The sequence below is a fragment of the Neomonachus schauinslandi genome, chromosome 9 (genome assembly GCF_002201575.2).
Source record: "Neomonachus schauinslandi chromosome 9, ASM220157v2, whole genome shotgun sequence".
NCBI lineage: Eukaryota > Metazoa > Chordata > Mammalia > Carnivora > Phocidae > Neomonachus > Neomonachus schauinslandi.
The window spans coordinates 102,514,688-102,540,424 of NC_058411.1; the positions used below are offsets into that span (position 1 = coordinate 102,514,688).

Genomic DNA, 25,737 nt, shown 5'->3' on the forward strand with positions numbered 1-25,737 from the left:
ACTTGTCTTGTTCCCATGGGGGAGGCCTCTGTCTTTCTGGTGTAATTTTCGACCAGGCTAGTTCTGAGCTTCCTCATCCCGTGAGGAAACCTGCCCGAGTCTGACCTTCCCCCATGATGATGATGTTCATTGACATCATTTTCTCAAGTCCACACCTCACCCGAGGTTCTGAGGTTGGCAGACAGGTGAAAGCCCATTTTATGGAGAATAAGAGCTTTGAGGATGTCAGGGGGCCTCCTCCGTAGGAGACGGCCACAGCTCCCAGGGGCTCCCTGCTCCTCTGTAAGTGCTTCTGAACCCTGCAGGCTTATCTGTCTCGCAAAGCGTTCAGGGATGCAGAATGCCTGGGTGCTGGTGACGAGTGGGGACCCGGAGTCTGTGCAGAGACAACCAGCCCACCTACGAGGTGCTGCTCCTCCTCCGTGGGTGGATAGCTTTCCTCTTGGCGATGTCCTCCTCTGTGTCACTCTCACAATTCCTCTGGAAAAAAAAAAAGAGGCCCAGGGCAAGAGGGTCACGAGAGGCCAGCGATGGGGTTGTGCTGGGCAGCCTGGTTGATACTGGGCCAAGGGGCCTGCAAGCCGGGGAGGTGGGCATTGAGGTGAAGGCTGTTGCTCCGTCTAGAGTCTGGGGGTGGGGTGGGTGGGGTGGGGAGGGACCAACTGCCTTGAGGCCTCCTTCCCAGGAGGAAGGAAAACAGGCAGCGCATCTGGGAAAAACCAGGCACCAGGAGAAGCCAAATCATAATAATAATGAAGATGGTATCTGGTGCTCTTTGTAGCTGCCATGTAACCAAGACCACTTGGGTAAGTGTTCAGGTTCTCCTGAACTCAGCCTGGAGAGGATGGGGGGCAGGGGTGAGCCACAGGGACCTCCCCAACCTCTGATGGCCACTGCTCCATACCCCCTCTGCTCTGACTGGCTTAGGCTGCATCTTTGGCTTTTGGGCTCCATCTTTATGAAAAAGGAAAAGAGTAAAGGGCATTCCATGGCTCAACCAGAGTCAGGGCAACCATCCTGGAGGTCACAGTGCCTTTTTTATTCAGGCCACATCAGTCTAATCAAATTATTTTTTAAAGATTTTATTTATTTATTTGTCAGAGAGAGAGCACAAGCAGGGGGAGCAGCAGGCCGAGGGAGAAGCAGGCTCCCTGCTGAGCAGGGAGCCGGATACAGGACCTGAGCCACCAGGCGACCCCAGTCTAATCAAATTATTAAAATTTATTAAAAGAGGTACTAATTCAGAAAGACTTCAGTGCGTCATAAATAATCTGTTCTTGGATGTTCAATTTTAAGGCTGCCTGAACAAAAGGACCTATTATTATTATTATTATTATTAAAGGAAATTCCCTTTGAGAAAACTGTATAATAGATGTCTGGGACCCAAGCCTTCCTTTTCCACTTGTAGAATGAGCCATTGAGCTGATGGCACTGAGTGGGCTATTTTTAAATGTGTGCACAAGGACAAAAATTAAGAAAGAAATTTACATTCTTTCCAATTATTCTCCAGTCCTGTCTCCCCATGGTCTCCATCATATGAGAACAAGTCACTTGCCATATGCCTTGACAGAGCCTTCTCTCTCTCCTTGCCTGGCTTGAGCCAGTTGGAAATCCAAGGTCAAGATTAACTTTAGCCAGGGGCGCCTGGGTGGCTCAGTCTTTAAGCGTCTGCCTTCGGCTCAGGTCCATGATCCCAGGGTCCTGGAATTGAGCCCCGCATCAGGCTCCCTGCTAGGCCGGAAGCCTGCTTCTCCCTCTCCCACTCCCCCTGCTTGTGTTCCCTCTCTAGCTGTCTCTCTCTCTCTCTGTCAAATAAATAAATGAAATCTTAAAAAAAAAAAAACCTCCAGCTCTGCTGAATAGCCACTTTTTAGCATGAGTCAGAGCCAAACAATGAAAAAGTAAGCTGGGGGAAATATGCCTGTCATTAACGGGGATTTTCAGAGGGAAAGTCCAGTCCCCTTGAATAGCAGATGAGGAGAGCAGTCAGAGAAGGGACATGGCTTTGCCAAAGCCACACAGTTGCTTAGGGCCTCTGGTGCCATAAACCCTCAAATCAAGAGCAAGAATCAAGAGCTTCGGCTGAAGAAAGTGGACCCCAGGATGTGGCGCGGAGGGAGGTCCTGGGATGCAGCCCAAGAGCTGTGGGTCCTGGGGTGCTGTTCAGGGCTGACGGCCCCATCCGTCCCAGGCAGCTGCCCTTCCTGTGCCATCCCAGACACTTCTGGGGCCTCCCCACATTTGATATGCAGCAGGGAGCATCTGTCCCGGGCACCTCTACGAGCAGAAATACTAACTGCATTCTGAAGCACTTGGCACTGCATTTTAGTCTATGGGGAGATTTTATACAATAATAACTGCTAATACACACTGAGCACTTCTAATGACAGGCTCTAAGGTTATGTCATCATTTAATCCTCGTCACTACTCTATGAGGTAGGAACTGTTGTTAACCCCATTTTACACAGGACAGCATTTTGGCACAGAGAGGTTAAGTAATTTCCTCAAGGTCACACAGCTAGTAAGTGGCCGATATGAATTCTGAAAGTCTGGTTCCAGAGGCCACACTCCTGAGTAAGTTCCTCATTTTAAATGTACATCAACAGTAACAAGCTAGTCAAATATCCTCTAAGTATTATTGTTGTTGTTGTTGTTATTGTTATTGATGGCAATCTAAAGCAAAACAGAAATGGAAAAATTGAAAAACGAGTATTAAGCTCTCATTCTACAGTAGATCTTCGGATTATCAGGAATACATTTTGGATTGACTGTGGTAGCCGTGTTATTCAGAGCCCTCAAGGACCCTAGCAGGCTGCAAGTCCTCAGGGAAAAGACCGGGGCAGCGAAGCGGCAGCAGCCGTCCCTTTGAAAGCCCACCAGGAAAGGATTCAAGATCCTCCAGAAGCCCATGCTGCCCCATCGGAGTGCTCCCCTCCCGGCACCACCCCAGCGGCCCCCCCCAAATGTGCAACCTCTGCCGATCACGCAGCACAGAGGACAGGACGAGCAGAACCGGTGAGAAACAGTTAGCACCCACCTGCTCCCTTCCATCCCCGAGCTCCAGGCCACCCCAGAATCCTGCCCAAGAAGAGAACGCTGCATTTACCTACCAGGTCCTCCTCTGGCCTCAGGTGCACCTTCTTCATCAGGGAGCGGGTAAGGTGGTTACACAAGGAGACAATGCTGAAGGAGAGCTGAGGGAGAGAGAAAAGGGGCTGCCAGGTGAGACTGTGCACAGAGACCCGCCGGGGCCCCCTGCTCCCCACCCCAAACGTTGACACACCTTCCATCGCCTGCGGACATATTGCTTCTTTAAATTCTCCAGGTTGACCACAGACTCCCTGCGGACCAGGGCTTGCTGGTTGTCCACCGGCTGGGAGATAAAGCAGAGCTTGGTGGCTGACACTGGGCTTGGGTCGGCAGCCACCCACCCTCCTTCAAACCCCCAGCCACATGCTGTCCCTAGCCTGACTCTGGCACCTCCTCATAGGGCAGGGCATGCAGAGGGCCATCGCATTGAGGCCAATGGTTACAGATTTCTCAGCTTTCAGGAGATGCCCCTGGTGCCATTATATTAGAACACAGCCAGACACACACTCTGGCTGGGCTGGAGACTCGTCCCCCCAGAGGGGAAGAATGGGAGGCAGAGCCTTCAATCACGGCTTGCTTTGGGGAAGGGTCATTGGACAGCAGTCTAGGATGCCCACTGTGGCTGGGCTGGTACTGGGCTTAGCAAAACAGAGGGCAAATAGAACATTAGGACTCCGTTCAAAAGTAAATTGAAGGAGGGGCACCTGGGTGGCTCAGTTGGTTAAGCAACTGCCTTCGGCTCAGGTCATGATCCTGGAGTCCTGGGATCGAGTCCCGCATCGGGCTCCCTGCTCAGCGAGGAGCCTGCTTCTCCCTCTGACCCTCCCCCTCTCATGTACTCTCTCTCATTCTCACTCTCTCAAATAAATAAATAAATCTTTAAAAAAAAAAAAAGTAAATTGAAGGAAATGGGGGCTTCAGTGGAGAGGGAGAGGAAATGGGATGTATAGTTGCCTTTCACAGCCTGGCAGTTAAAGCTCAGCTTAAATCCTGACTTCTTCAACAAGCTGGCCTAGCTTCACTAAGCCTCAGTTTTCTCATCTGTATTATGGGGATAATAGCTTTATTATGGCATAATTGACATATAAAAAAACTGGACATGTTTAATGTAAACAATTTGATGAGTCCATTCCCCCTTGAATTCCTCCCTTTCTGTAAAACAAAGTTTTCCTAGATCAAAAGATAGATTTCAGAGGTTCTTTGAACCCCCTGAAATGGTTTGCAAGTTTTAGTGTGCAAACTTGTACATGAATGTTCAAAGCAGCATTGTTCATAATAGCCAAAAAGTAGACACAACTGAAATGTTTATCACCTGATGAGTGAATAAACAAACTTCTCTACAATGGAACATAATTCAGAAATATTATCCACAATATAGTTGAGCCTTCAACAATGCAGGGGTTAGGGCACTGAACCCCTACACAGTCAAAAACCCACATATAACTTTTGACTCCCCCAAAACTTAACAACTAACAGCCTGCTGTTGACCAGAAGCCCTACTGATAACATAAACAGTCGACTGACACATATTTTGTATGTGATATGTTTTACGTACTGTATTCTTACAATAAAGCAAGCTAGAGAGAATAAAGTGTTGAGAAAATTTTAAGGATGAGAAAATACATTCACAGTGCTGTACTGTATTTATAAAAAAATAATCCCCAGAAAGTGGACCCCCACAGTTCAAACCTGGGTTGTTCAAGGGTCCACTGTACTGACAGATACTACAATGTGGATGAACCCTGAAAACATTATGTTGAGTGAAAGAATCCAGACACAAAAGGCCACATATGGTATGATTCTATTTACATAAAATGCCCAGAATAGGCAAATTGATAGAGACAGAAATGAGATTGGTGGTTGCCAGGGCTAGAGGGGGGTGGGGGCCGAGAGAGGACTCTGAGAGGGTATGCGGTTTTTTTTGGATTGACAAAATGTCCCGGAGTTAGATGGTGGTGATTGTTGCACAACCTTGTGAAGATACTAAAGACTACTGAACTGTATTCTTTTAAATGGGGAATTTTATGGTATGTGATTTATATCTCAATAAAAAATTTAATTTAATGGGTGTGTACACATATACATTTCTTCCAAAGAGAGCTGATAGATTTCATCCATTCTCAGAGAACTCTGTGACCTCAAGAAAATGAACTGCCAGGGATGACCCATACAGTCCCACCCAGCTTGATTTTTCTCTCTGCTCTCACAGCCTCCTCACAGCAATGCCTCATTTGGCTCCTCAGTGAATGCTGAGTGACGTCGCTCGTGGGTTCCTGAGAGCTGGTCTTGTCTCCCCTCCACGCTTGGAGCCCTCCTCCATTCTTGCTGGTTTTTCATCATGGCGCTTGGCACGGGGAAGCCGGCACATAGGGCTGGCCCACACTGCTGGGGACCTAAAATCTCCCGGCAGGAGGCGCACTTTCCATGCCCACCCCAGCCCCTGTGCTCCCGGAAGGCCCCTGTGTGTTTCAAAGCCCAGTTCAAACATGACCTTCTCCAAGACAGCTTCCGAAAGGCAGTGACTCTCTCCCTGCCAGGACCGAAACCTCAGTATTTCTCACCAACCTCGGCCAGCTCTGCAGTGGGGCCGTCTCACTAGTGAAAAACAACTTGAGGGCACAGAAAGAATTTTCTTCAGGGTTTTGTCAGTGTCCTCTGCCCCACCTCCTCCCCACCCAGAGCAGACACCGGTGGGTGCTTAACAGCTATAATGTTAGTTTCCCCGAGTTGCAGAAGAGACACACTGGAATGAAATCCCCGGACCCGGGGACCTGCTCACTCCTGCCAATGACAGGCCCGGGGTTCTGGATCAGCAGCCGTGACACCATGGCTCCCCAGGGCTCTGCCTGGGGTCAAAAGAGCTCTGTGGGGGTCAAGGAGCAGGGAGGAAAGTGCACATACCCTCGACACTGGAGGGGGGGGTGAGAAAGCCAGGGGCTGTTCACTCTCCCAAACTAAAACACTCTTTGGGCCAGAGACTGAGGGGGAAGGAGGGGAGGGGGAAGGAGGAAGACAGAGAGGGAAGAGAAGAGGATGAGGCCGCTGAGGGGACCATCCGGCTAAGCTCTCCTAGCTCTTTCCTTCACCGCCTCTCACCTCCTCTGTCACACCGGCAAGCCCAGCCCTGGGTCTAGGTCTCACCCAAGGGGAGACACAAAAGAGGGCAGAGCCTGACTTTAACTGGTATCAAAGCCTTCCAGCAGCTTCCCGGCACCCTTGATGGAACACAACATGCTCACCAAGCCCCCCAAGGCCTGTACCATCTGGGTCCTGCTCCACCCTGATTTCCTCTTCCCTCTCTCCTTTCTGTTGCTGTGGCTCCTACAGTCTGCTTGCTGGCTCAGGAACCCAAAATCTCAGGGTCTTTGCTCTTGCTCCTTCATATATTCACTTTGTCACTTTGTTCAGTCTTTGCTTTGCTCAAATATCACTTCCTCAGGAAGCCTTCCTCGACTTCTCTATATAAAATAGCACCCCAACTGCCCCATACAATGCACTGTGCCTGCACCCTACTTCTTCATGACAGGTATCACTACCTGACATTTTATTCTGTATTTGTTTTTTGTTACTCTCCCTCTCCCGCACCTCCCAGCAACGAGTGTCTCCTTTCCAGGGTGATTTCCTGCCTCCCCAACCCACAGAACATTTCTACCACTAACCTCACTGATGTCTGCATTCACTTTGGAGCCTAAGCCCTGCAGGGGACACTTGTACTTCACTTGGAGAGTTTGATGAGGTGGGATCAGCAGACGCTGGGAGGGAAGGGACCTCTTTTTATCCACTTACTGATTGGCACTCTTGCCAGAAGAGAGAGGCCCGAACCCCATGGCTGGAAAGTCAACATGCAGTTAGGGGAATCCCATTAATAAGAATCCTACCTTCCAACTGGTCCAGCAGTACCAGCCATGGAGCAGAGGGGCCCAACCAAAATATGAGGGGGGACCATTCCCAGAAGCCATTAATGGGAAGTGACGCAATTGCTTCTAGGGCCCTGTCTATGTGCTACACAAAACAGCATGAACTCTGAGAAGGGGGCCACCCAGGCATAAATCTGTCAGGCTGGCCTTTCCTAATCAATGGGTCTCCTTGGTTGCCAAGAGGCTCACCACTTGCTGACACCACCATCTAATCCTTGAAAGTCAGAGACATAAATTCTGCAGTGAAATCTGTTCCCAGAAGGAATGTGGCTCCAACACTTTTGACTAAATTAGGGGTGTCAGGGGGGTGGGGCTGTGTTCTGCCTTTTCTTGGCCCTCCCCTCTCTGCGAACACAAGTACCCACCTTCCAGCCTGAGGTCCTTTGGCCAGAGTATGGGCAATTCTGACCAGGCTCCCAGGAGCACGTTTAGTGTCTCGGAAAAATGTCGGGAAAGGAGGCAAGAAGACAGAACGCTGTGGCTGAAGTCAGGTTTTTTTTATGGAGATGCAAATGGCCTTGACAAAGTCCAGCAGGGTGTGCTGGGTCAGCACTGACGCCCAGAGAGCAGAGAGTTGGAACAGCAGCTACCCCCCGGGCACAAAAAAGGAACTCTCTTTATAAGAAGAGGCACTCCAGATTTTCTCTCAATACCAGGCCTCCTCTAGAAACTGCAAACAGATTGCAACTTTTCAAATCTCCATCTGTGCCATTTCTCCAGCCCCATCCTCCATGGAAAGTCAGGGACACCTGAACACCCACTTCCATCTCCAGCCTGGGTCTGTCTGTCTCCAGCCCCACCAATCTCCCTTAATCCAGTCTCTCTATAGGTGGCACCTCCAACTCTCCCTTTTGATGGCTTCACTTCCTAGTCTTCCCAGGAAAGGAGCACATGAGGCTTATGAGGACCTGAGTGTCTGCCTCCTTATACATGGGTGGGGAGATCTGTGGAGAGACTGCGTCTCTGCAGGTCGTCCTGCACATAGAAGAAGGCAATGGAAAGGAGTGGGATGCCCCCTTTCCTTGCCTGACCTGGTCTCACTTTCCTGAGTTAGGTCTCCGCACTTTTAATCCTCTTTCCAGGACCTTCAGTTTTCTGAGCAATTTTTTGTCCCCAGGAAAAGTTTCCAAAGCTCTCCCTCATGTACCGGTATGGAAGACAGGAGACCTGAGACGTCACAACCAAATGCCACGCATGGACTGTGTTTAGATCCTGATTTGAACAAACCACCCCCAACAGGACAACCTGGAGAAAAGTGGAGACACGGGAGTATGGAATATGTATCCACATGATATTAAGGAATGATTCTTGGTTTTGTCAGGTGTGATGATGGTACAGGAGTAGTATTAAAAATAAAGTGCTTAGAAATACATGCTGAAGAATTTATGAGTGAAATAAGTCTAAAGTTTGCTTTAAAATACTCCGGAAACAGCGGTGGTGCAGGTGCAGGTGAGATTATGGGCCATAACTTGCTCACTGTTGCAGCTGGGTAAGAGGCATATGGAATTCACTATACCATTCTGGGTATTTGTGAAAATTTCCCACAACAAAAAGTTCAAAGCGAAAACACCCCCTAAATTCCTGTAAAGCTCCTCTTTTATCTCCGTTTAACAGGTCCAGGCTCCTGGCCCTAATCTGGGCTCATGCCCACCCCTCCAAATTCTACATGGCACCTTCTCAGGCTACAGCTTGGGAAGGAGGTGTTGGAGGGGGGGACCCTCCCTGAGAACGTTTCTGCCCCCTGCTGACCCTCTGACCCTTTCTCAGTCCAAATTGATCTCTCTCGTTTTTTGGAATATTGGGTATCTCTGTTTTATCACTCAGCATGGCCTTTCCCATCTCCCAGTTCAGGGGCAGGGGGTGGTTCCCATCTGTCGCAGACACTGAGTCTTTTATTCAGGGGTTGTCTTGTCCTTATCTGTCACCTCCCTTCAGAGCCAGAGCACAATCAGTGTTTGTCCAAATGAACTGGTCCCTTCTGCTCCTCAAATATGCCCACTGCTGGGTCTCCTCCACAGGGCAAAGAATCTTCTCCACAGGCCAAGAGTTTCACAGACAAAGGAGAAAAGGCCATTCAGTGCCACAGACCTTTCCAGAGGCTGACAGTGGGGTTGGTGGCTGGGCACACAGCCACCTCCCACACGGGCTGGGTGCCCTGCCTGTCAGAGCGAGGTGGGGGGCCGCCATCTTCATGATCACCTGTGGGGGAGGGTGGGCAGTGCGGGGAGAGGGCTCGCGGGGGAGACTGACTTCTCCTGCCATTATCACTCTGCCCCGTCCCTTCACTGCCGGCCCCCTCACCGGTTACCAGGCTCTCTCCACCTTTCCTCCCGCAAAGCTGAGCTATCACATGCCATGTGCATCTGCCTCAGAGGGGGGACAGGCTGCTGCCTTCCCCAGATGCTGACTCTCCATCTTCCTTGGGAATCCGTAATCAGGAAGATGTCACACACTCAGCCTCCCCGACAGCCCAGGGTGGCATTTGCACAGAGCAGACGCCAACCTCTCGATACGTGGTGAATGAAAACTCTTTCTTTGTGGCTGATGTGGCCTGGCAGCGCCCCCCAGGCCTTCCTCCCTCTAGGTACCAGTGAAACATTCCCCTCCTGACACCCCATCTGGCCACTGTCAGCCCCGCCCTGCCCTTGACTCCACGGTTACGACACCAGCTATGCGCATGTGGCGGGGAATCCAGCGGATCCTCCAGCTGGGCGTTCCACGGGCCTCCTTGGGCTCTCCCCTTGGCATCAAGTTCTGATGCCAAAGGGTGACAGGAGTTGGACCGGCCAAGTGACAGAGGAAGGTCACAGCCTCCTCTAATTTCCCTGAAAGACTTGGGGGCACTTCTCAGTTCATTTGTGTTCAGAAGCTCTTAGGTACAGAAAAGGGTCTGCTTAGAAAACATCTAAATAATAAATAGTTACCAATGACAGGACATGAACACAGAAAGGATGATTCCACGACTGGGAGGAAAACCACTTATGGTTCTGACCCCAGCTCTGGGGATGACCAGCTGCATGACTCCAGCCGGGTCTTGTCCTGTCAAATGCTGTAAAAAGAGAGTGTCTGGTGGTTCGCCTCTCAGTACCTCCCAGCACGAACGGTGAGTGGCCAGTGCCATGATTCTGGACTAACCGCTTTCCCCTCCCTGTTCCCAGTGTCCTTAATTCAAATCAGCACCGTCTTACTCCTGTAGTGCCTTTTATCTCGAGCTTCACAAGAAAGTTTAACCTGAGTTACTCAGCTGGGGGCTTCCTTTCTTTAGGAGATCTGGTTGTATGAGCTCAAGGTCTACTGACATGGCCAAAGGGCGAGTAAGTTCTTGGAGAGACTGGAGACAGGTCACCTGTAGCCAGTCTCCCAGGCAGGGCACAGGAAACAGGGCTTCGCTATCTTCCATTTCCGATTCCAAATGCACATACTTTTGGATCTCTGAAATCAGGACTTCTCTTCTAACCAACGGCATCATATCATTACAGTGGGTCTGAAGTGAAGACAGGTGCTCCAGGAGATGACCACACTGCTTCTGTCGGACATTGGGGGCCACCCAACCTCAGACCGTGTGACATTAGATTCTCTGCTTGAGGTTCGTTCGGATCACACAGATTGGGCAAATACAGAAAGCACACCTGCGTGAGTACCACCCACCTGGGGCTCCTCTTCTCAGGGGAGGATTTTTCATTCCTCCATCTAGCATTAAGGATGAAACACACGTTTCCTTGCTTTCCCTTTTTTGCACGATGGATTTATTTCTTGGTTGCCTTCTCAGTGAAGGTGTCTCAGCTTTGGGGTGGGGGGAGGGGAGGCAGTCTCCTACCTCACTTGGCTTTTTTCTTTCCTATTTTTGGTATCTGAAATAACAATGCATCATATATTTGATGAAAATATGGCTTCTTATATTTGATAGAAACCGTTTCTGTTACAAATATTATGTATGATATTTGAGATGATCTGGCAGGATAATGGAAAAGGAGGTAGGTTTGCATGGGGTCAAAATCTCATGTCTTGTCCCAAACCACTTGCCATCTGTGCTGCTCACTGGCCATGCCCTCCCCTGCCCAGCAGCGCAGGCAGCTGACTAGCCTGGGATCCATCATGGCTCCCCATGATTCTTGGGATGACGGCAGAGCTCTTTAATATGGCAAAGTACCACTGGTCATGCCTCCTCTCCAGACACATCTACACCATATACCCACTTTATCCTCTCCCTTCCAGCTTCCGTGCCCCCTCCACCACCGAGCCCTAGCCCTGACAGCTCTGTCGGGAACACTTCTTTCTCCCTGGTTTGCTTTGCGGACCTCGCCTCCAGCATCACCACCTCAGGGAAGCCTTCCCCGACTAGATCAAACCTCTGCTGCCAGCTACACACTTCTCTTCCGTAGCATGTGTTCCACCTGCACTTCTGTACTTGTAGAATGTTCTAGATTAATGTTGGAATCCTTTTCCTGACTGTGAACTCCATGAAGGCAGGAAACAAGCCTGTTTTCACTCAACATTGTATCCCCAGTGCCAACCCGACCGCCCGGCAGTTGGCAGGTGCTCAAACATTATTTGTCAATAGATGGATGGGTGAGTCTGGGTATCTCTGCCCTGTAAGCAGAGAGTAAACTCCTGGAGCTGAGGCAGTTAGGGGAAGCAAGAAAGAGCAACAGACGTATCATCAGAAGGGCGCCACTTTTACCACAACCGTGGCCTTGGGCAAATCACAACCTCTCTGTTTCCGCATCTCCAAACTGGGAATAACACCAACCCTGCCTATCAGACAAGGGTGTTTTGTGAGTCTGTGAAGTCACTTTGAAATGATACCATCTGGTCCCTCACCCCAAGCTTCTAGCCTAGTGCTGGGCCCACACTCCACCACGCTCTGTCCATATGAGCTGGCTGACTGGCCCCTCCAGGGAGATGACCTCACACAGTCCTCAGGGAGGTGTGCTCAAAGCTTGGCGTCAGGTGGGGACCACTGAGCCTGTGCTTCCCAGTCTTTTTTTTTTTTTTAAAGATTTTATTTATTTATTTGAGAGAGAGAATGAGAGACAGAGAGCAAGAGAGGGAAGAGGGTCAGAGGGAGAAGCAGACCCCCCGCTGAGCAGGGAGCCCGATGCGGGACTCGATCCCAGGACTCCAGGATCATGACCTGAGCCGAAGGCAGTCGCTTAACCAACTGAGCCACCCAGGCACCCTGTGCTTCCCAGTCTTAAACTCTCAGAGTTTCTCAGCCCTTTCAGGGCCCCAGTGCCCTAGGTACATAAGAAAAGGGACCTTCTTGTCGAGTTCCTTTTGGTCTTTAGTCCTAACACAAGGTTGGGGACTTTAGCCAGAAGGGGTAGAGGGGGGAAAGGGGGAGATGCTGCCCCCTTGCCTCCTGCTCTGCAAGCTGATCTTCAGACAGGGATAGGGCTAGATAGAACCCACGAACTGCACCCTTCAGGACCCACTTCTTGGGACAATCCGTCTAAAGGAATGGGGCATTCTACCTATACCTGGCAGAATACATGAACTAGATGAAGTTGCTAACTTTACCTCTGGACCTGAACTTCAACGTGAAGGTGGATATTTATAGCAAAGTCTCACTATTTCTTCCCATAGACCTCATCTGAGGGTCAGGCTTCTTAGGTTTCTGTTCCATCCATATCGACCAGCTAAGAAAGACCCTGAGTACGTTACTTCTCCTCTCTGTATCAATTTCCTCAACAGTTACATGGAAATAATAGTAACAACAATAATAATACCACCCACCTTCCTGCTCACAGAGTTCTTTAAAAGATCAAAGATGTAAGTGCTCAGTAAGTGAAAAGCCAGTGCAAATAAAAGGCAATATTTTCTCCGTGCATTTTAAATCCCTCCTTCTGTAGCAGGAAAGCACCACACTGGCTTATTGTTAAGGCAAAGATTGCCCTTTGGTCTGCAGTCCCTAAGGCACAGAGATGGGAAGTGAGATGTGAACAAATCCATTATTACAAATCAATTATCAAGCATCTTCCCAGGGCCAGCCATTCTCCCTCCAGAGAAGGGTTTGCGGAGGGGTATTCACTCGCAATTGTTTTAACAGCCTGGCTGCTCTCTGTGCCAGCCACCCTCCCAGAAACACAGGTTGGTGAGAGGAGGTGCAGAATGAATAACTAGTTAGCACCTTCCTGGTTCTGGATTCTGTGAAGGGGGTGGAAAGCTCTGCTACAGACACACCCCCGCAGGATAATTCTAGCTGATGCCCTGGCAGGGCACTCGGAAGCACGCTTCTGCAAATCATCCAGGATGCATCACCGACTAGATTCTGGTACTCAGAGCTTCAAGCCGGCCAAGACTTCCTTGCTGGCTGATCTGTCGGGCAGCTCCACTAGGGACTCCCTGGCGTCCCTGTGGAACACAGAGCCCAGGCCATCTGCGTTCCTATTCTCCAGCTGGAAGCTGCCCACCAGTTCCTGGATCCACTGTAGGTCTGCTGAGAACGCCTGCCTTAAAGCTTCAAACTGTGCCTGCAGATGGTCCAATTTCCTGGCCATGCTTCCGAGACTGGCCCCTGTGGCCCGGATGTCTTCTCGCAGGAGCTTCTTCAAGGACTCCACTTTGCGGAACTCGTACTTGAGCTGGGATAGGTCATGCCGGGCGCTCTCGCTCTCCTCTCGGTACCAAGCTTCCTTCTCGTTGTATATGGAGACCAGGGCCTCCATATCGTCCTGGATGGTGTCGTGGGTCCCTGCCAGGGCACGGCATCCCCAGTCGACCTGAGCCACGTCCTCTACTACACGGGCAAAACGCTCGAAGTTGACGTAGGTGTTATTGGGGGGCATGCTCGAATGGCATTTGAGGGTGTATTCTCTCAGGCGCTTGGTCTTCAGCTGGGGGGGCTCTGTCTTCTGCTGTTCCGGGGCTCTGACTTCTCCTTTGGACTGGTGGGTGTTTAGATAGAACAGCCAGAATTAAGTTGATGCCTGATCCGAAGGGCAGTTCAAGGTGCAGGCAGAAGGCACACATTCACTGCATGCATCAGGCCACGGGGAGGACCATGGTGGGATGAGCATCCCCACAGATGATGAAAAAGATTAAAGAGTACAGGGGTGCTGCCGGCATGCTCCCTTCAGGGTGGGGGAGGGGTCCATGGCCATTAGAGGAGGTCTCCACACGCATAGCATTTAGGGAGCTCACACGGGCAAGCAGGCTCTAGCCAGGACTCTGCAGGCATCCACTCAAAGGTAGGAGCAGACAAGGCCATGGCTGACAGAGGGGGGCTGAGGGACCTTTCTCCTTCAGGGCCGGTTGGCATCCCAGGCCTAGGCAACTCAGCACACTAAGCCTGAGAGACTCCCTCGCTCTGGGCTCTGGGCCCACTCCAAACCTAGAGGGCCCTTGGCCTTCCCCATCCTTTAATGAGCAGATGAACGTGACCTTCTCCGAAGCATTCCAGCCCTCCCTGCCCTCCATCCTCCATAGGCCCTATCCTTCCGCATCTGCATGCTCAGATCATCCTAGCCAGCCCTCTCCTTGCAATGCGGGTGAATGGGAAGTCTGGTGAGGCCCAGGGAGTACACATCTCATCAGGCAGCAGAAGTAGGGCCAGAATCCTGGTCTCCCGATTCTCACCCCACCAAAGTGTTTTGTTTTTTTGTAAGTAATCTCTACGCCCTATGTGGGGCTTGAAGGCTTGAACTCCCAACTCCAAGGTCAAGAGTCACATGCTCTGCAGCTGAGCCAGTCAGACCCCCCTCGGCAAAGTGCTTTTAACTAGCACTTTACTGTACCGTGACTAGACAGCAAGACCCTCCCCAAACCAGTGGCTGGAAGCCCAATTACGAAGCAGGTTAGGCAGGGAGTCGCCTTCGTGCCCCCATCTCCCCAGAGGGAACAGCATTGCCCTGGGGGTGGCCACCTCTCTTCCCCACCAGGCTTCCATCTCCGAGCCCTGTTCTGGTCAGAGTGTCATCCTTTACTCTGAGTGCCGAAAGTTAGAAAGAAGGAGCCTTGGTTACAGAGTTGAGGTTTTAATTGTCATTGCTTTCTCTCTACAACTTGGGAGTCCTGATTTCTGCTCTGAGAGTGACAGTGACACGTCCTCTGACAAAATACGCTTTGTAAGATGGCCCCAAAGAAAAAGGTTTCAACGGAGCTTTGTGAGGTTTTGTTTCATAAGTCACCTGAACCTGTGAAATACAAACTTAAACCTATGAACCTATTTGAACAAATCCAGACCATTTGGCACCCCCGCCCGGCTTTCATCGGTGCCCGAGGGTGGGTGTTTCTAGCAAAGGTCTTTCGGTGGGCCCTCTGCATCTGGCCACCCACCCAGACAGACTGCCGACCTGCCTGCTCACTGGCACTCCACACCATGCCCTTACCGTGATCCAGGGGTGTCTGAGAGCCTCCTGGATTGTGAGCCGTTTCCTGCAACGAGGATCAGAAAACAGTGATGATCCATGAAGACAGAAGCTGAGCGCAATGGTCTCCATTCTTACTCTTGTCAGACCCGCACTGTGGCATTCTTTGACCATTGCCATTGAACCAGAATAATGGGGATGCAGAGATGGATGGGGAACTGGCTGACGTCCCCGCATTCCAGAGAAAGTGGTCCAGGCAGGCCCCTCAGTAGAGTGACATTACGTAAACCCTCATCTTTGGTCCTGAACTTCAAGGGCCTAACGCCACACTCTATGAGAGTCATAAGTGCTCTTGTGAGCTTTAGCTCCCCACAGACCACGAAACCTCGGTGTTTTTCTATTTGCTTCCCAGATCCCTTTTCCGTCCTTCCCTGCTCTGGTAGGGACCTGACCTAGCACTGCCATTGGATGGGGAGACCAGGCCCCTGCCCTTCAGAGGACCCCATTCTGGCTCTCTTTGAAGTCTGTGGGACCCAGAGGACATGGCCTTCTAGAATCTGGAGATCTCATTCCTGTCCCATCTAGTCCATGCTCTGGGCACCCAGCACCCTAGAATCCCCGGCCTATCTCCTGCTTTGACTCTATAGCCATGGGGCTCACCCTGGGCCCCAAGAAGGGGTAGGATTAGCATGTCTCCTATTCTCCCACTTACTGGCCCCTCTGAGTCTGCCTCCCCCAACTCCCACCTGAATTGGTTTAGAAACTCTGCCACTTTCCTTTTCAAATCCTAGTTCTAGGTGCCTTTGGGACAGACCGGAAAAGATGATGTGCCCTAGAGAAACCCAGGCTGATTTTCAAACATGCATGTGTGCATACACGCGCACGCATGTGCACACATACACACAGAGCTATTTGTACTTTGGCAAGAAAGAAAGCAGAAAGACTTGAGCAAGCAAGATGAATGCCAAGTCTCAGCTAATCCACGCTTCTCAGCACCTGCCCAGATTAGGCCACAATGGTGCAGATGGCAGCCCATGGCAAAGTAAGGACAGAATGACATGTCTTTGGGAGAGGGGACAGGAGAAGGTCAGTACCCCAGAAGCCCATGCCTTTCTCTGTCATCTTACCGGGTGTCTTTAACCAGAAGCTTCCGAATGAAGTCCTTGGCGAGCTCACTGGTCTGGCTGAAGAATTCCTCGTCAAAGTTGTAACTCACTGCTGTGATATTTGTTAGCGTTTCCTGCTTCGTGTCTCCCAGGAAAGGGGATGCTCCACTTAGGCTGAGCACACAGAGAGGGAACACGTGACTGTAGGTAAGTAGACAGAGGTGGGGCTGATGGAATCAGGGAACCCTGACTCATACTGTTGCCTGGGGATGGGAGGCTCCTAGCAACACCGCCTGCCCGCCTCTGGGCAGCCAGTCAGCAGCCTTTTCAGCTAACAGTTGAATTCAATCTACTTTATGGAGCTCTTACTAAGTACATGACAGAGAGAAACTGTGTCTGCAAGGAACTTGAAGAGGAGGGGAGGAAACACAGGGACATGGCTTTTCATAATCCCAAGCAGAATAAAGCAGAATATAATGGAAGACCAGACGAAGGACTGGGGGAGCACAGGACAGAGGGGAAACCCAATGCAGGCTTCATGGGGGAGTTGACATTTGTATCAGCTGCGTCTTGAAGAATGAAGAGGCTATCAGCAGTCAGAGGAGATGAAAGGTCTTCTAGACTAAGGGAACAGCTTGCGCCAAACCTGAGAGGTGTGGGAAGAGATGGGCCATTAGGGCCTAGACAGGTGTGTCAGGTTCCCCTGCAGGGTTTGTCAAGAATGTGTCATTCAGATAGTGACTCCCAAATCTACTGTTTCCTGACTCATATTGGGATACCTCTTATGGGATACCTCTCCCTAGATGTGCCAATTGTCACTGTGCCCTAACCTCCCTCCATGAGCTCCCTGCCTTGATTAATGATGTCCCTTCACGGATGCACCCAAGCTAGAACACAGGGACCACCTCTGACTCTTCCATCCATTCCCTCACCACATCTAACCGGCCCCAAACTCTTGTTGGTTTTATTTACTAAATATCTCTTGAAGGTCATCCCCAACCCACTGCCACTTTCTTGGCAGAGTGGCAGCAAGGTGCACTGGGAAAATTTTGGTATTTCAGTCCCGGATTTGAACCCCAGCTCTGCTACTCAATAGCTGTGTGAACCTAGGTAAGTTACTCAACCTCTCTGAGCTGCAGTTTCCTTCTCTATAAAATGAAGAACATAAAAGCCTCCACCTCACGTGATTGTTGTAAAGAATAAATACATTGACAATGCTCCCTGCAATCTCGATCATTCTAAGCGCTCTGGAATTGGTGGCCATTATTTCTGTCTTTGAACCCAAAGAACCTTCTATGACTCCCCATTTTCTACAGGATCACATCTAAACTCGTTAAATCTTCCACAGCCCCAGCAAACCAGTGCCTCTCCCAGCTGTGTCTCACAGAGACGTGTTCATACATCCAGCGTGACTTTGGTCCCACTGAGTGCGACTTAGCTGTGTGGTGTCTCCCCCCGACAAGGGGAGCTCCAGGCAAGCAGGGCAGACCTCCTTCATGTCAGCATCCTGCATGCCTGGCCCAGTGCCCACCACGGAGCAGGCACTCAAGAAACTGTGTGGGACTCCAATGAGCTGCAAGAAGGCTATGTGCCTTGTACACACTGAAATTCCTCAATATTTCAATAAGGAAATCAGAGTTCTGAAAAAAAAAAAAATCAAGGTTTCAAGAGCCAATGCAGAATCTGGAACCATCGAGCACTGCATCAGATTCTCTTTCTCTGCATCCAATTCCTCTGGGGCTTTTAAAAAATACTGATGCCCAGGCGCACCTGGGTGGCTCAGTCCGTTAAGTGTCTGACTCTTGATTTCGGCTCAGGTCATAATCTCAGGGTCCTGGGACAGAGACTTGCGTGGGGCTCTGCGCTCTGCGAGGAGTCTGCTTGAGGATTCTCCCTCCCCTCTTCCTCTGCCCCTCCTCCCCCTTGTGCACATGCTCTCTCCCTCTCAGTAAATATATAAATCTTTTTTTAAAAACTGATTAAAAAATACTGATGCCCAGACTCCATCCCTAGCAATTCTGAGATAATAGATTTGCAGTGGGCCTGGGCAGCGGTAGGTATTAAAAGGTCTAACGTGCAGCCAGGATCGAGACCTTCCTCCGCAGCTCAGGGGGGTCCACCAGGTCGTACAGAGCTCCCAGTCTGTGGGCTGCTGGAAAAGTCAGAGAACTGGCGTGCGGGGGTGTGGGGCACTGGAGCCCCCAGGCGCCTCTGGCTGCTGGCGGACTCTTACCCAGTGTGCCCTAAAAATAGCACGTCCCAGGTGTGCGGTGAGGGGAAGCCGGTGGGGAAGCACTGCTGGAATGCACGCAGACTCATCAGCCACGTGCCAGAGCCGCGCTGGGAGCGGCTCTGGCACGTGGCGGCTCATCTAAGCTGCCCAGCACACCCGTGGGCAGGAAGTTTGAGATTCTTATTTTCCTGATGAGGAAAACAGGCCCAGAGGTTAAGTATCTGCCCAAGGCCACGGAGATCGAAAGTGACAGATCCACTGCACATGGAGCTCCATGGGAAATGGCTGCTTAAGCAACTTAATATTTCGGGGCTGGGAAAGAGGCTCTGGGGAGAAACAAGAGAGCCTGTGAGAGTTGGGGAAGGAAGGGGAGAGGGGAGAGAAAGACGCGGGATCGGGGAAGGCACGGCAGCCTGGAGGGCTGGACCAAGGCTTCTGGGCGAAAGCCGACTTTGTCACAGGACGTGCAGCCTGGGTGTGCCTGGCCACAGTGGGGATGCTGACAAGGCTGCACCTCCGCCCCGGGGCCGAGCGTCTGAAACGGAGCTAAGAGCTCAGACCACCAGGTGTGCCGTGTGCATTCAACATATCTGGCTCGTGGGAAATGAGGAAATGAGGGAAATCAGTAAATTCAGTCTGCCTGTCTGCCTGCCCCTCTCTCATTCCTCCCGGGTCCCCTGGATCCAAGCTAGGTCGGCGCCCCGGCATCGGGAATACTCACAGGATGTACGTGATGACGCCTATGCTCCTGAAAAACAAAAAACAGGCCAGTCAGAGCCACCTGGCTCTGGTCCCAGCCCAGCAAGGGACTCCTCCGCACGGTCCTCAGGGGAAGGGGTCACTTGCCCCTCCATGGCGGCCTAAAGATGCCATCTCAAGTCCATGACCCCCTCCATCCTGCTCTTCAGCAGCAGCCAGGGATGTGTCTGGAGTCATCGAGCTCTGGACATTCAATCCGAGGACCCGAGTTCAAGATCAGGCTCCTGCACTTGCAGGCTGTGATTGGGACAAGTCCCTTATCATCCATCTCTGAGCTCTTTCTGGTCATAAAATGAGGGTAATGAAAACTACCTCACAAAACTGCTGGGTGGATTTTAGAAAACCAGGCAATCAAGGTACTCGGCCAACTATAAAGCCCTGTGCAAATGAAATGAGTCCTGTCTGTGCAGAAAATTCACTACAGTATCCCCGGGCCCCACACAGCGCTTAGAGCCTAAGAGGCTCTCAGTGATCACTTGGTTAACTGAATGAGCTATCGTTACTATTTCTTTACCATGGCTGTGGCAGGCCTCAGGGCTGAGCCTGCACCTGCAGCCTCACTTCTCCCCTGGTCTCTGCCGTGGCCATGTTCTAACTGGCCTCAGGTCCGGGCCTGGCTGCCTCCAGCTGCCTGGCCCGTGGGTCCAGCACACTTGGAGCAACCAGAGGCTCCGAACGTGCGGAGGAAGGGGTTTTCATGGTCGAGGGGGATGTCAGCCGGAGCCGGGGTCTGAGGCCTGCTGCCCTTGAAAGGATCCCTAGGTCACCTGGGTGGTCTGTACAACTTACCACATGTCAGCCTCCAGGCCCAGGGGCTCGTAGTTCACAATTTCTGGAGCTGAAAGAAGCCAAATTGAAGAATCAGCCAAGTTGAGAATGAAAATGAGAAGACATGGCTCGAGAGAATTTTAGGGCGTTTGGTGACAAATGTCTCCCTCCTGAATCCTCACTAAGGAAAAATCAGAGCAACAGATGGAGATAATTCTGGGTCTAAGAATTTTTTTTTTTTTAAAGATTTTATTTATTTGCGAGAGAGAGAATGAGAGACAGAGCACGAGAGGGAGGAGGGTCAGAGGGAGAAGCAGACTCCCTGCCGAGCAGGGAGCCCGATGCGGGACTCGATCCCGGGACTCCAGGATCATGACCTGAGCCGAAGGCAGTCGCTTAACCAACTGAGCCACCCAGGCGCCCCTGGGTCTAAGAATTTTGAGAAATGAAGTTGCCGGTTATTCTGGTGGAAAGCTTTTACACAGAGGCCTTGATAGTGAGGAAGAGGGACACCTGGAAGAGGAAGAGCAGGGTGGCATGAGGAAGATGCAGGAAGGGGAAATGGGGCCTAGCAACAAGGCCTGCTTTAGAACTATCTGGTGGAAACCAGTTAGGTCAGCGCTGGAAGGTGATAATGAAGAAAAGAAGGCAGTGGGGAATCCACATTCCTGAGTCTGGCCTGAAAGAGGGTCACCTCCCCACTGAGTTGAGAATGAAGACATTCTGGGGCCAATGACATGATGAGCCTGAGGTGCCTGAGGGGCATCCAGGCAAACATGTCCTGGGAACAGGAGAGGGAGTCAGAACCATCAAATCCTGAGCCATTCATTGTACACATAGAAACAGGAGCTGTGTGGATGACGTGGTGACCAGGAGTGGGTACAGAGTCTAGGAAAGAAGATTCTACCCAGGACAGAAGAGGGCCAAGCGCTGCCCAAAGACCACGCAGGCAAGCACTTGGAAAGTGAGTAATGTCCAGCAAGTGCCCGGATGGTGGAAGTTGAGATAGAGTGTAGACGACGCCATAAAAAAACTTGGCCATGAAACAGAGGAGAAAGAGAGGTGAGTAGCTAGAGAAGAGAGAAGGGCTGAGCCTGTTTGATCATAATGGAAAAAGGGAGACAGTGGGAAAGGCTACGTTTGTTCATCTAGAACAATATTAAAACCATTGCATCTATGGGGTGTGCCCACCTTCTCACCTCTCCCTACTTTGAGACACAAGGAACCACTTTTCTGGCTTATTTTTTAGCTTCATAAAAATGATGTCATACTAGATATGATGTAGTCACTTGGTGCCCCCCCCCCCCCACTTAACATTATGCTTCTAGCGTTCATTCAGGGTTCATCCATGGTCTTTCGTTTTCACTGCTATGTAATAGTCCACTGAGCAAATATATAGCATCTTCCCTTCACGGTCCTCTCAGTGATCATTTGGATGGTTTCCACTTCTTTTCTTACTGGAACAACATTGCTATGAACTTTTTTGCACACATCTCCTCACAAACATGAAAGACTTCCTCTCGGACAGTGATTCAAGGTGCAGTCTGAAGACAAACAGTCACTGGTCCAGACACAACAGGTACAGAAATTGGGAGTAAGCATTTAGAAACTCGTAGAGCAACTTGACATTGCCATGACATTCAAATTGTAATAATTTTTCTAGGGATTTATTTTTCTCATATCTCACTGAAGAAGCAGTCCAGGACAGATTGAAGACATTTTTTTTTTCCCAGTCTTTCACCACAGAGAGTTTGAGAAACACAACTCATTTTCCAAGCTTATCTGCTTGATATGCATATACACGCACTTCTGTCCTCTGTGTGCTTTTGTTGGTCCATTTTCTTCTGTGCTTTTCTTCTTTCTTGTTTTTTTTTTTATTACTTTCCTTATTGTTTTCCCCCCTACTTATATTTTTGTAATGGCCACTCTTGAGACTTTAGGATGGCTATGTAACAAATTCTAACATAAAGCAGTGTTTTGACCTCCCTCTAACAATACAAGAACCTTAGAACACTAATTTCAAGCACTCTGTCCTAACATTATTTTCTTCAACTTTTAGTTCTTTTTTTAACCCCACAATTAAAACATTACCATCATCATTTTAAACAGAAAATGTTTATATTTGCCTATTGTTTACTGATTTCTTCACTCCTATTACTTGTTGCATTGAGACTTCCCCTCAAAGGTCATTTAATTCACAAGCACATCTTTGGAAGTTCTATTAATAAATGCCTGTTGGTGGTTAATTGTTTCATGGTTTGTCTTTTTTGTTGTTCACTTGTAATTTTTTTGCTTTGTTTTGTCTGAATCATTTACCCTCATTCCTGAAATATAACATTCCTGGGTATGCAGTTATGGGTCCTTTTTTTTTTTTTGAGGATGTAATTGACTTTATTAAGCAATTCATGAATCAGCATCCCATCTAGTAAGTAGAGAGATGCTCCCTATTGGTTTTTTATTTTTCCTCAGCTCTTGAAAGATAATATTCTATCAGTCATCGGCTTCCATTGTTGTTTTGAGAAGTATGCTGTCGGTCTAATTTTTTAAAATTTGTATTGATTGATTGATTGATGATCTGTCTTTTCTCTCTGGCTACTTTTAAGATCTCTTTGCCTTTGGTAACCTATAGTTTAACTGTAATGTTAGCTTTAGTATAACTATAATGAATTTACTTTTATTGTTTTCTGTTTGATATTCATTGTCCTTTCTGTGTCTGGGGATGCACGTTTTTACAACAGTTCTGAAAATTCTCAGCCATCTTCTTCAAACGTTGCTCCTCTGTTGTCTCCATTCCCTCCTCTGGGATTCCAAACAGACCTATGTTAGGCTTTCCATTTTTACCCTCTTACACTTGTCCTCTATTTCATATTCCCGTGTCTTTGTCCTTCTGTGGTATTCTAGCTAATTTTTCCAGCTCTGCCTTTCAATTTTTCAATTTTCTCTTCAGCTGTGTAAAATCTGCTGTTTAACTCATTCACTGAATTTTAAATTTCTAGGAATATATACTGAATCTCTCAAACTTCCATCTGGTTCTTTCTAGAATTTGCCTGCTCATTTTTGACAGTCTCTTGTTGCTTGCTTATTCTTGTGTTTCTATCTCTTATTTCTATATACATTCCATTTATTTTATACTCAACATCTGCTAATTTCAGTATCTTATGTCCTCGGATATCTAAGTCTTGCTGGTCTCTCACTGAAACGCTGATACATACCTTGCCTTTGGGAGAGGTCCTTCTACTGAATTCTTTTGCTGCTCACAGCCCCAGCTCTAAGTTCATTTCACTGGCTTTGGAGGTGGGGCCAGTGATGCTGGAGGAGTTACTACCCTTAAAGATTTCTCTTATTTCCTATGAGTCCAGAATTTCATTAAAAAGAATATTTTTCTCAAGAATCCAGTTTTGTAGCAGGAGGGCTTTTGGAAGACCAGATCCACCACAATCCTAGAGGCTGGCAGTAATAGCTTTTCAACACTGTGCCCCAGGTTCAGATTTCAAAGGAATGGTGGGAGAAGGGCAAGTGATTATAACCCTGTTTCTCAGGAGTCCTGGGTAAAGAAAGTCATCATAATTTGGGCAGGGACCTAAAGAAGTCACCTTATAAATCTGTAAGGTGCAAACAAAACCAGTTCTGGGCTGGAGCTTGGTCATACTGGCTCACCAGAGTCAACTGTGTGCATCTCTTCCCAACCCTGAATTCAGTGACCAGTTGGTAGCTTAAAATTGGCAAATGCTATAAATTAGGGTTGTGTTTTGTTTTGTTTTGAGACCCTGTTGTTAGACATTAAACAGCATACCACTGGAAAAAAACCTCCACAGTCTGGCCTACTCATTAATATCCCACTCACATGGCCAGTCTGATGGGAACTCTTTGCTCCATCCGGAGTGGACAGTGAACTGTCCCCAGTAAATGCACTAATTCTGGCCCTACCTCCTGCTATAAACGACTGAACCTGGGATGTGCTCCTCCTCTACCCTGGCGTTGTCCCCATCCCTCTTCAGACACTTCTCCCACCCACAACACCAGCCCTTTGTCTCTCATTGACTCAAGGTCATGGTTGATCCCACTGACTTTGCCAGAGTGGCCATCTTGTTTGAATGGTCTTTCAGAGATATCTCTATCATTCACTTTATAATTAATCACATCCTGTCTTGTGACACTTCTTCCACTGTTGCCCTGAATTTCTTGTTGAACTGTCTGTTGTTGATTAACACTTGGTATGAACTTAACTAAATAAATATATGCATTTTATCTACATATGTGAATAGTGGACAGCAACAGCTATCTTGGACAGAGTTCAAGAATAGATGTCTTTTGCCCCGGCTTCAAGTTGGTTCTGCCACCAACTCACTGTGTGACCTTGGATGTGTCATTCTGAGTGTGACTCCTTGCCATGACTGTGTCTCCAGTAACTCACCTAATATCTGTTACACAGTAGATGAAGAATAACCATTCCTTAACCTTAACTAAAATCCCCTGGTCTTCCAATTCCACATTTGTTAAACTAGACCAGATGACCTAAAAAGATCCTTCCAGCACTCTTACTTGATGGTTTGATGTCTTGTTTCCACACTAAATTGTAAGCCTCCTGGGGGGAAGGTCTTTATAGAGAGACGACCCAGTGTAACCAAAAGAGCACAGGCTTTGATGTTGGCTGTATCGACAGACAGCCAACACCTACCAACCAGTAGGTGGTAGCTCTACCACCTACTGGTTATTTTGCCTTGAATAAAGCATTTGATAGAGAAAATAACTAAATCTGCTTTATGAGGTTGTTTGAAGATTAACTGAGATAATGTCTGTAGGGCACCAGCATAGTGCCTGCACACAGCAAGGTTCCCCTACCTTGGGGTCTGGGGGGCCTGGACAGCACTGTTCTATAACGGCTGGGGAGCTGTTACGTGTGACCTGAACATCCATCAGAATGGATGATCTGACACATTCTATTTTCCTTTTTGATTAGACTGTGGTCAGAAGTTTCCGCCTCCAGGTTTTGGGGAGACCACGCCCTCCCTCCATTTCCAAGACCACTCCAACTCCCACAGCAGAGAGACGGTGGTCCTCAGTTCTCATTCCTTTCCCCTCTGCAAGGCTGTCTCTCTAGGACCCCCAACCTGCAGCCCCAGTCCCATGCGGGGGTTTCTGGGGCCTGAGCCAAGGCTGAGAGAAGCAGAGGGAAGACAGAGCTGCCAGGGCCCTGCTCCAGGAGGCACCCCCCCACCCCCACCATGCACGAATAAAGGTCAGGCACACAGGAGAGGTGAGTGGGTGGATCTGGCATTTGGCAGATGATTTCCCTTTTCCTTTTCAGGAAATCAAAAGCTGCTCCAGAGAAATTTGAGTTTATGGGAATGCCAGAGGGCGAAGTAATTTTAAATCTTCACAATAAATTCAACTAAGAGCAGGGGGTGGGGCCAGCTCCGGGAGGATCTGACTCGGCAAAACCTGTAGCCCCACCTGGCCTCCCCCTCCCTGACTGGGTGTTCAAAGCCAGCACCTGAACTCTTACCCAGAAGACCAGCGGGACATTTTATTTCTAAGGCCGGGGCGGCGGGGGG

The 25,737-nt window shown here is 49.5% G+C and overlaps 1 protein-coding gene across 2 annotated transcripts in view; it reads right to left on the reverse strand.

Annotated features, from left to right (window-relative positions):
* Positions 1–298: 298 nt before the first annotated feature.
* The window catches only part of DAPK2 (death associated protein kinase 2), a 117,664-nt gene continuing 92,225 nt past the window's right edge, over positions 299–25,737 (reverse strand). The window contains exons 6-11 of one of the 2 annotated variants that reach the window (XM_021694092.2): positions 20,204–20,252; positions 19,377–19,403; positions 16,444–16,596; positions 15,338–15,383; positions 3,111–3,194; positions 299–480 (exon numbers count right to left, since the gene is read on the reverse strand). In XM_021694092.2, the coding sequence (XP_021549767.1) occupies positions 400–480; positions 3,111–3,194; positions 15,338–15,383; positions 16,444–16,596; positions 19,377–19,403; positions 20,204–20,252 (440 nt within the window). In that variant the 3' untranslated portion in view covers positions 299–399. Of the gene's footprint in view, positions 481–3,110; positions 3,195–3,283; positions 3,374–15,337; positions 15,384–16,443; positions 16,597–19,376; positions 19,404–20,203; positions 20,253–25,737 lie in introns of those variants that run through there. The other variant, XM_044918420.1, reaches the window with a different exon arrangement.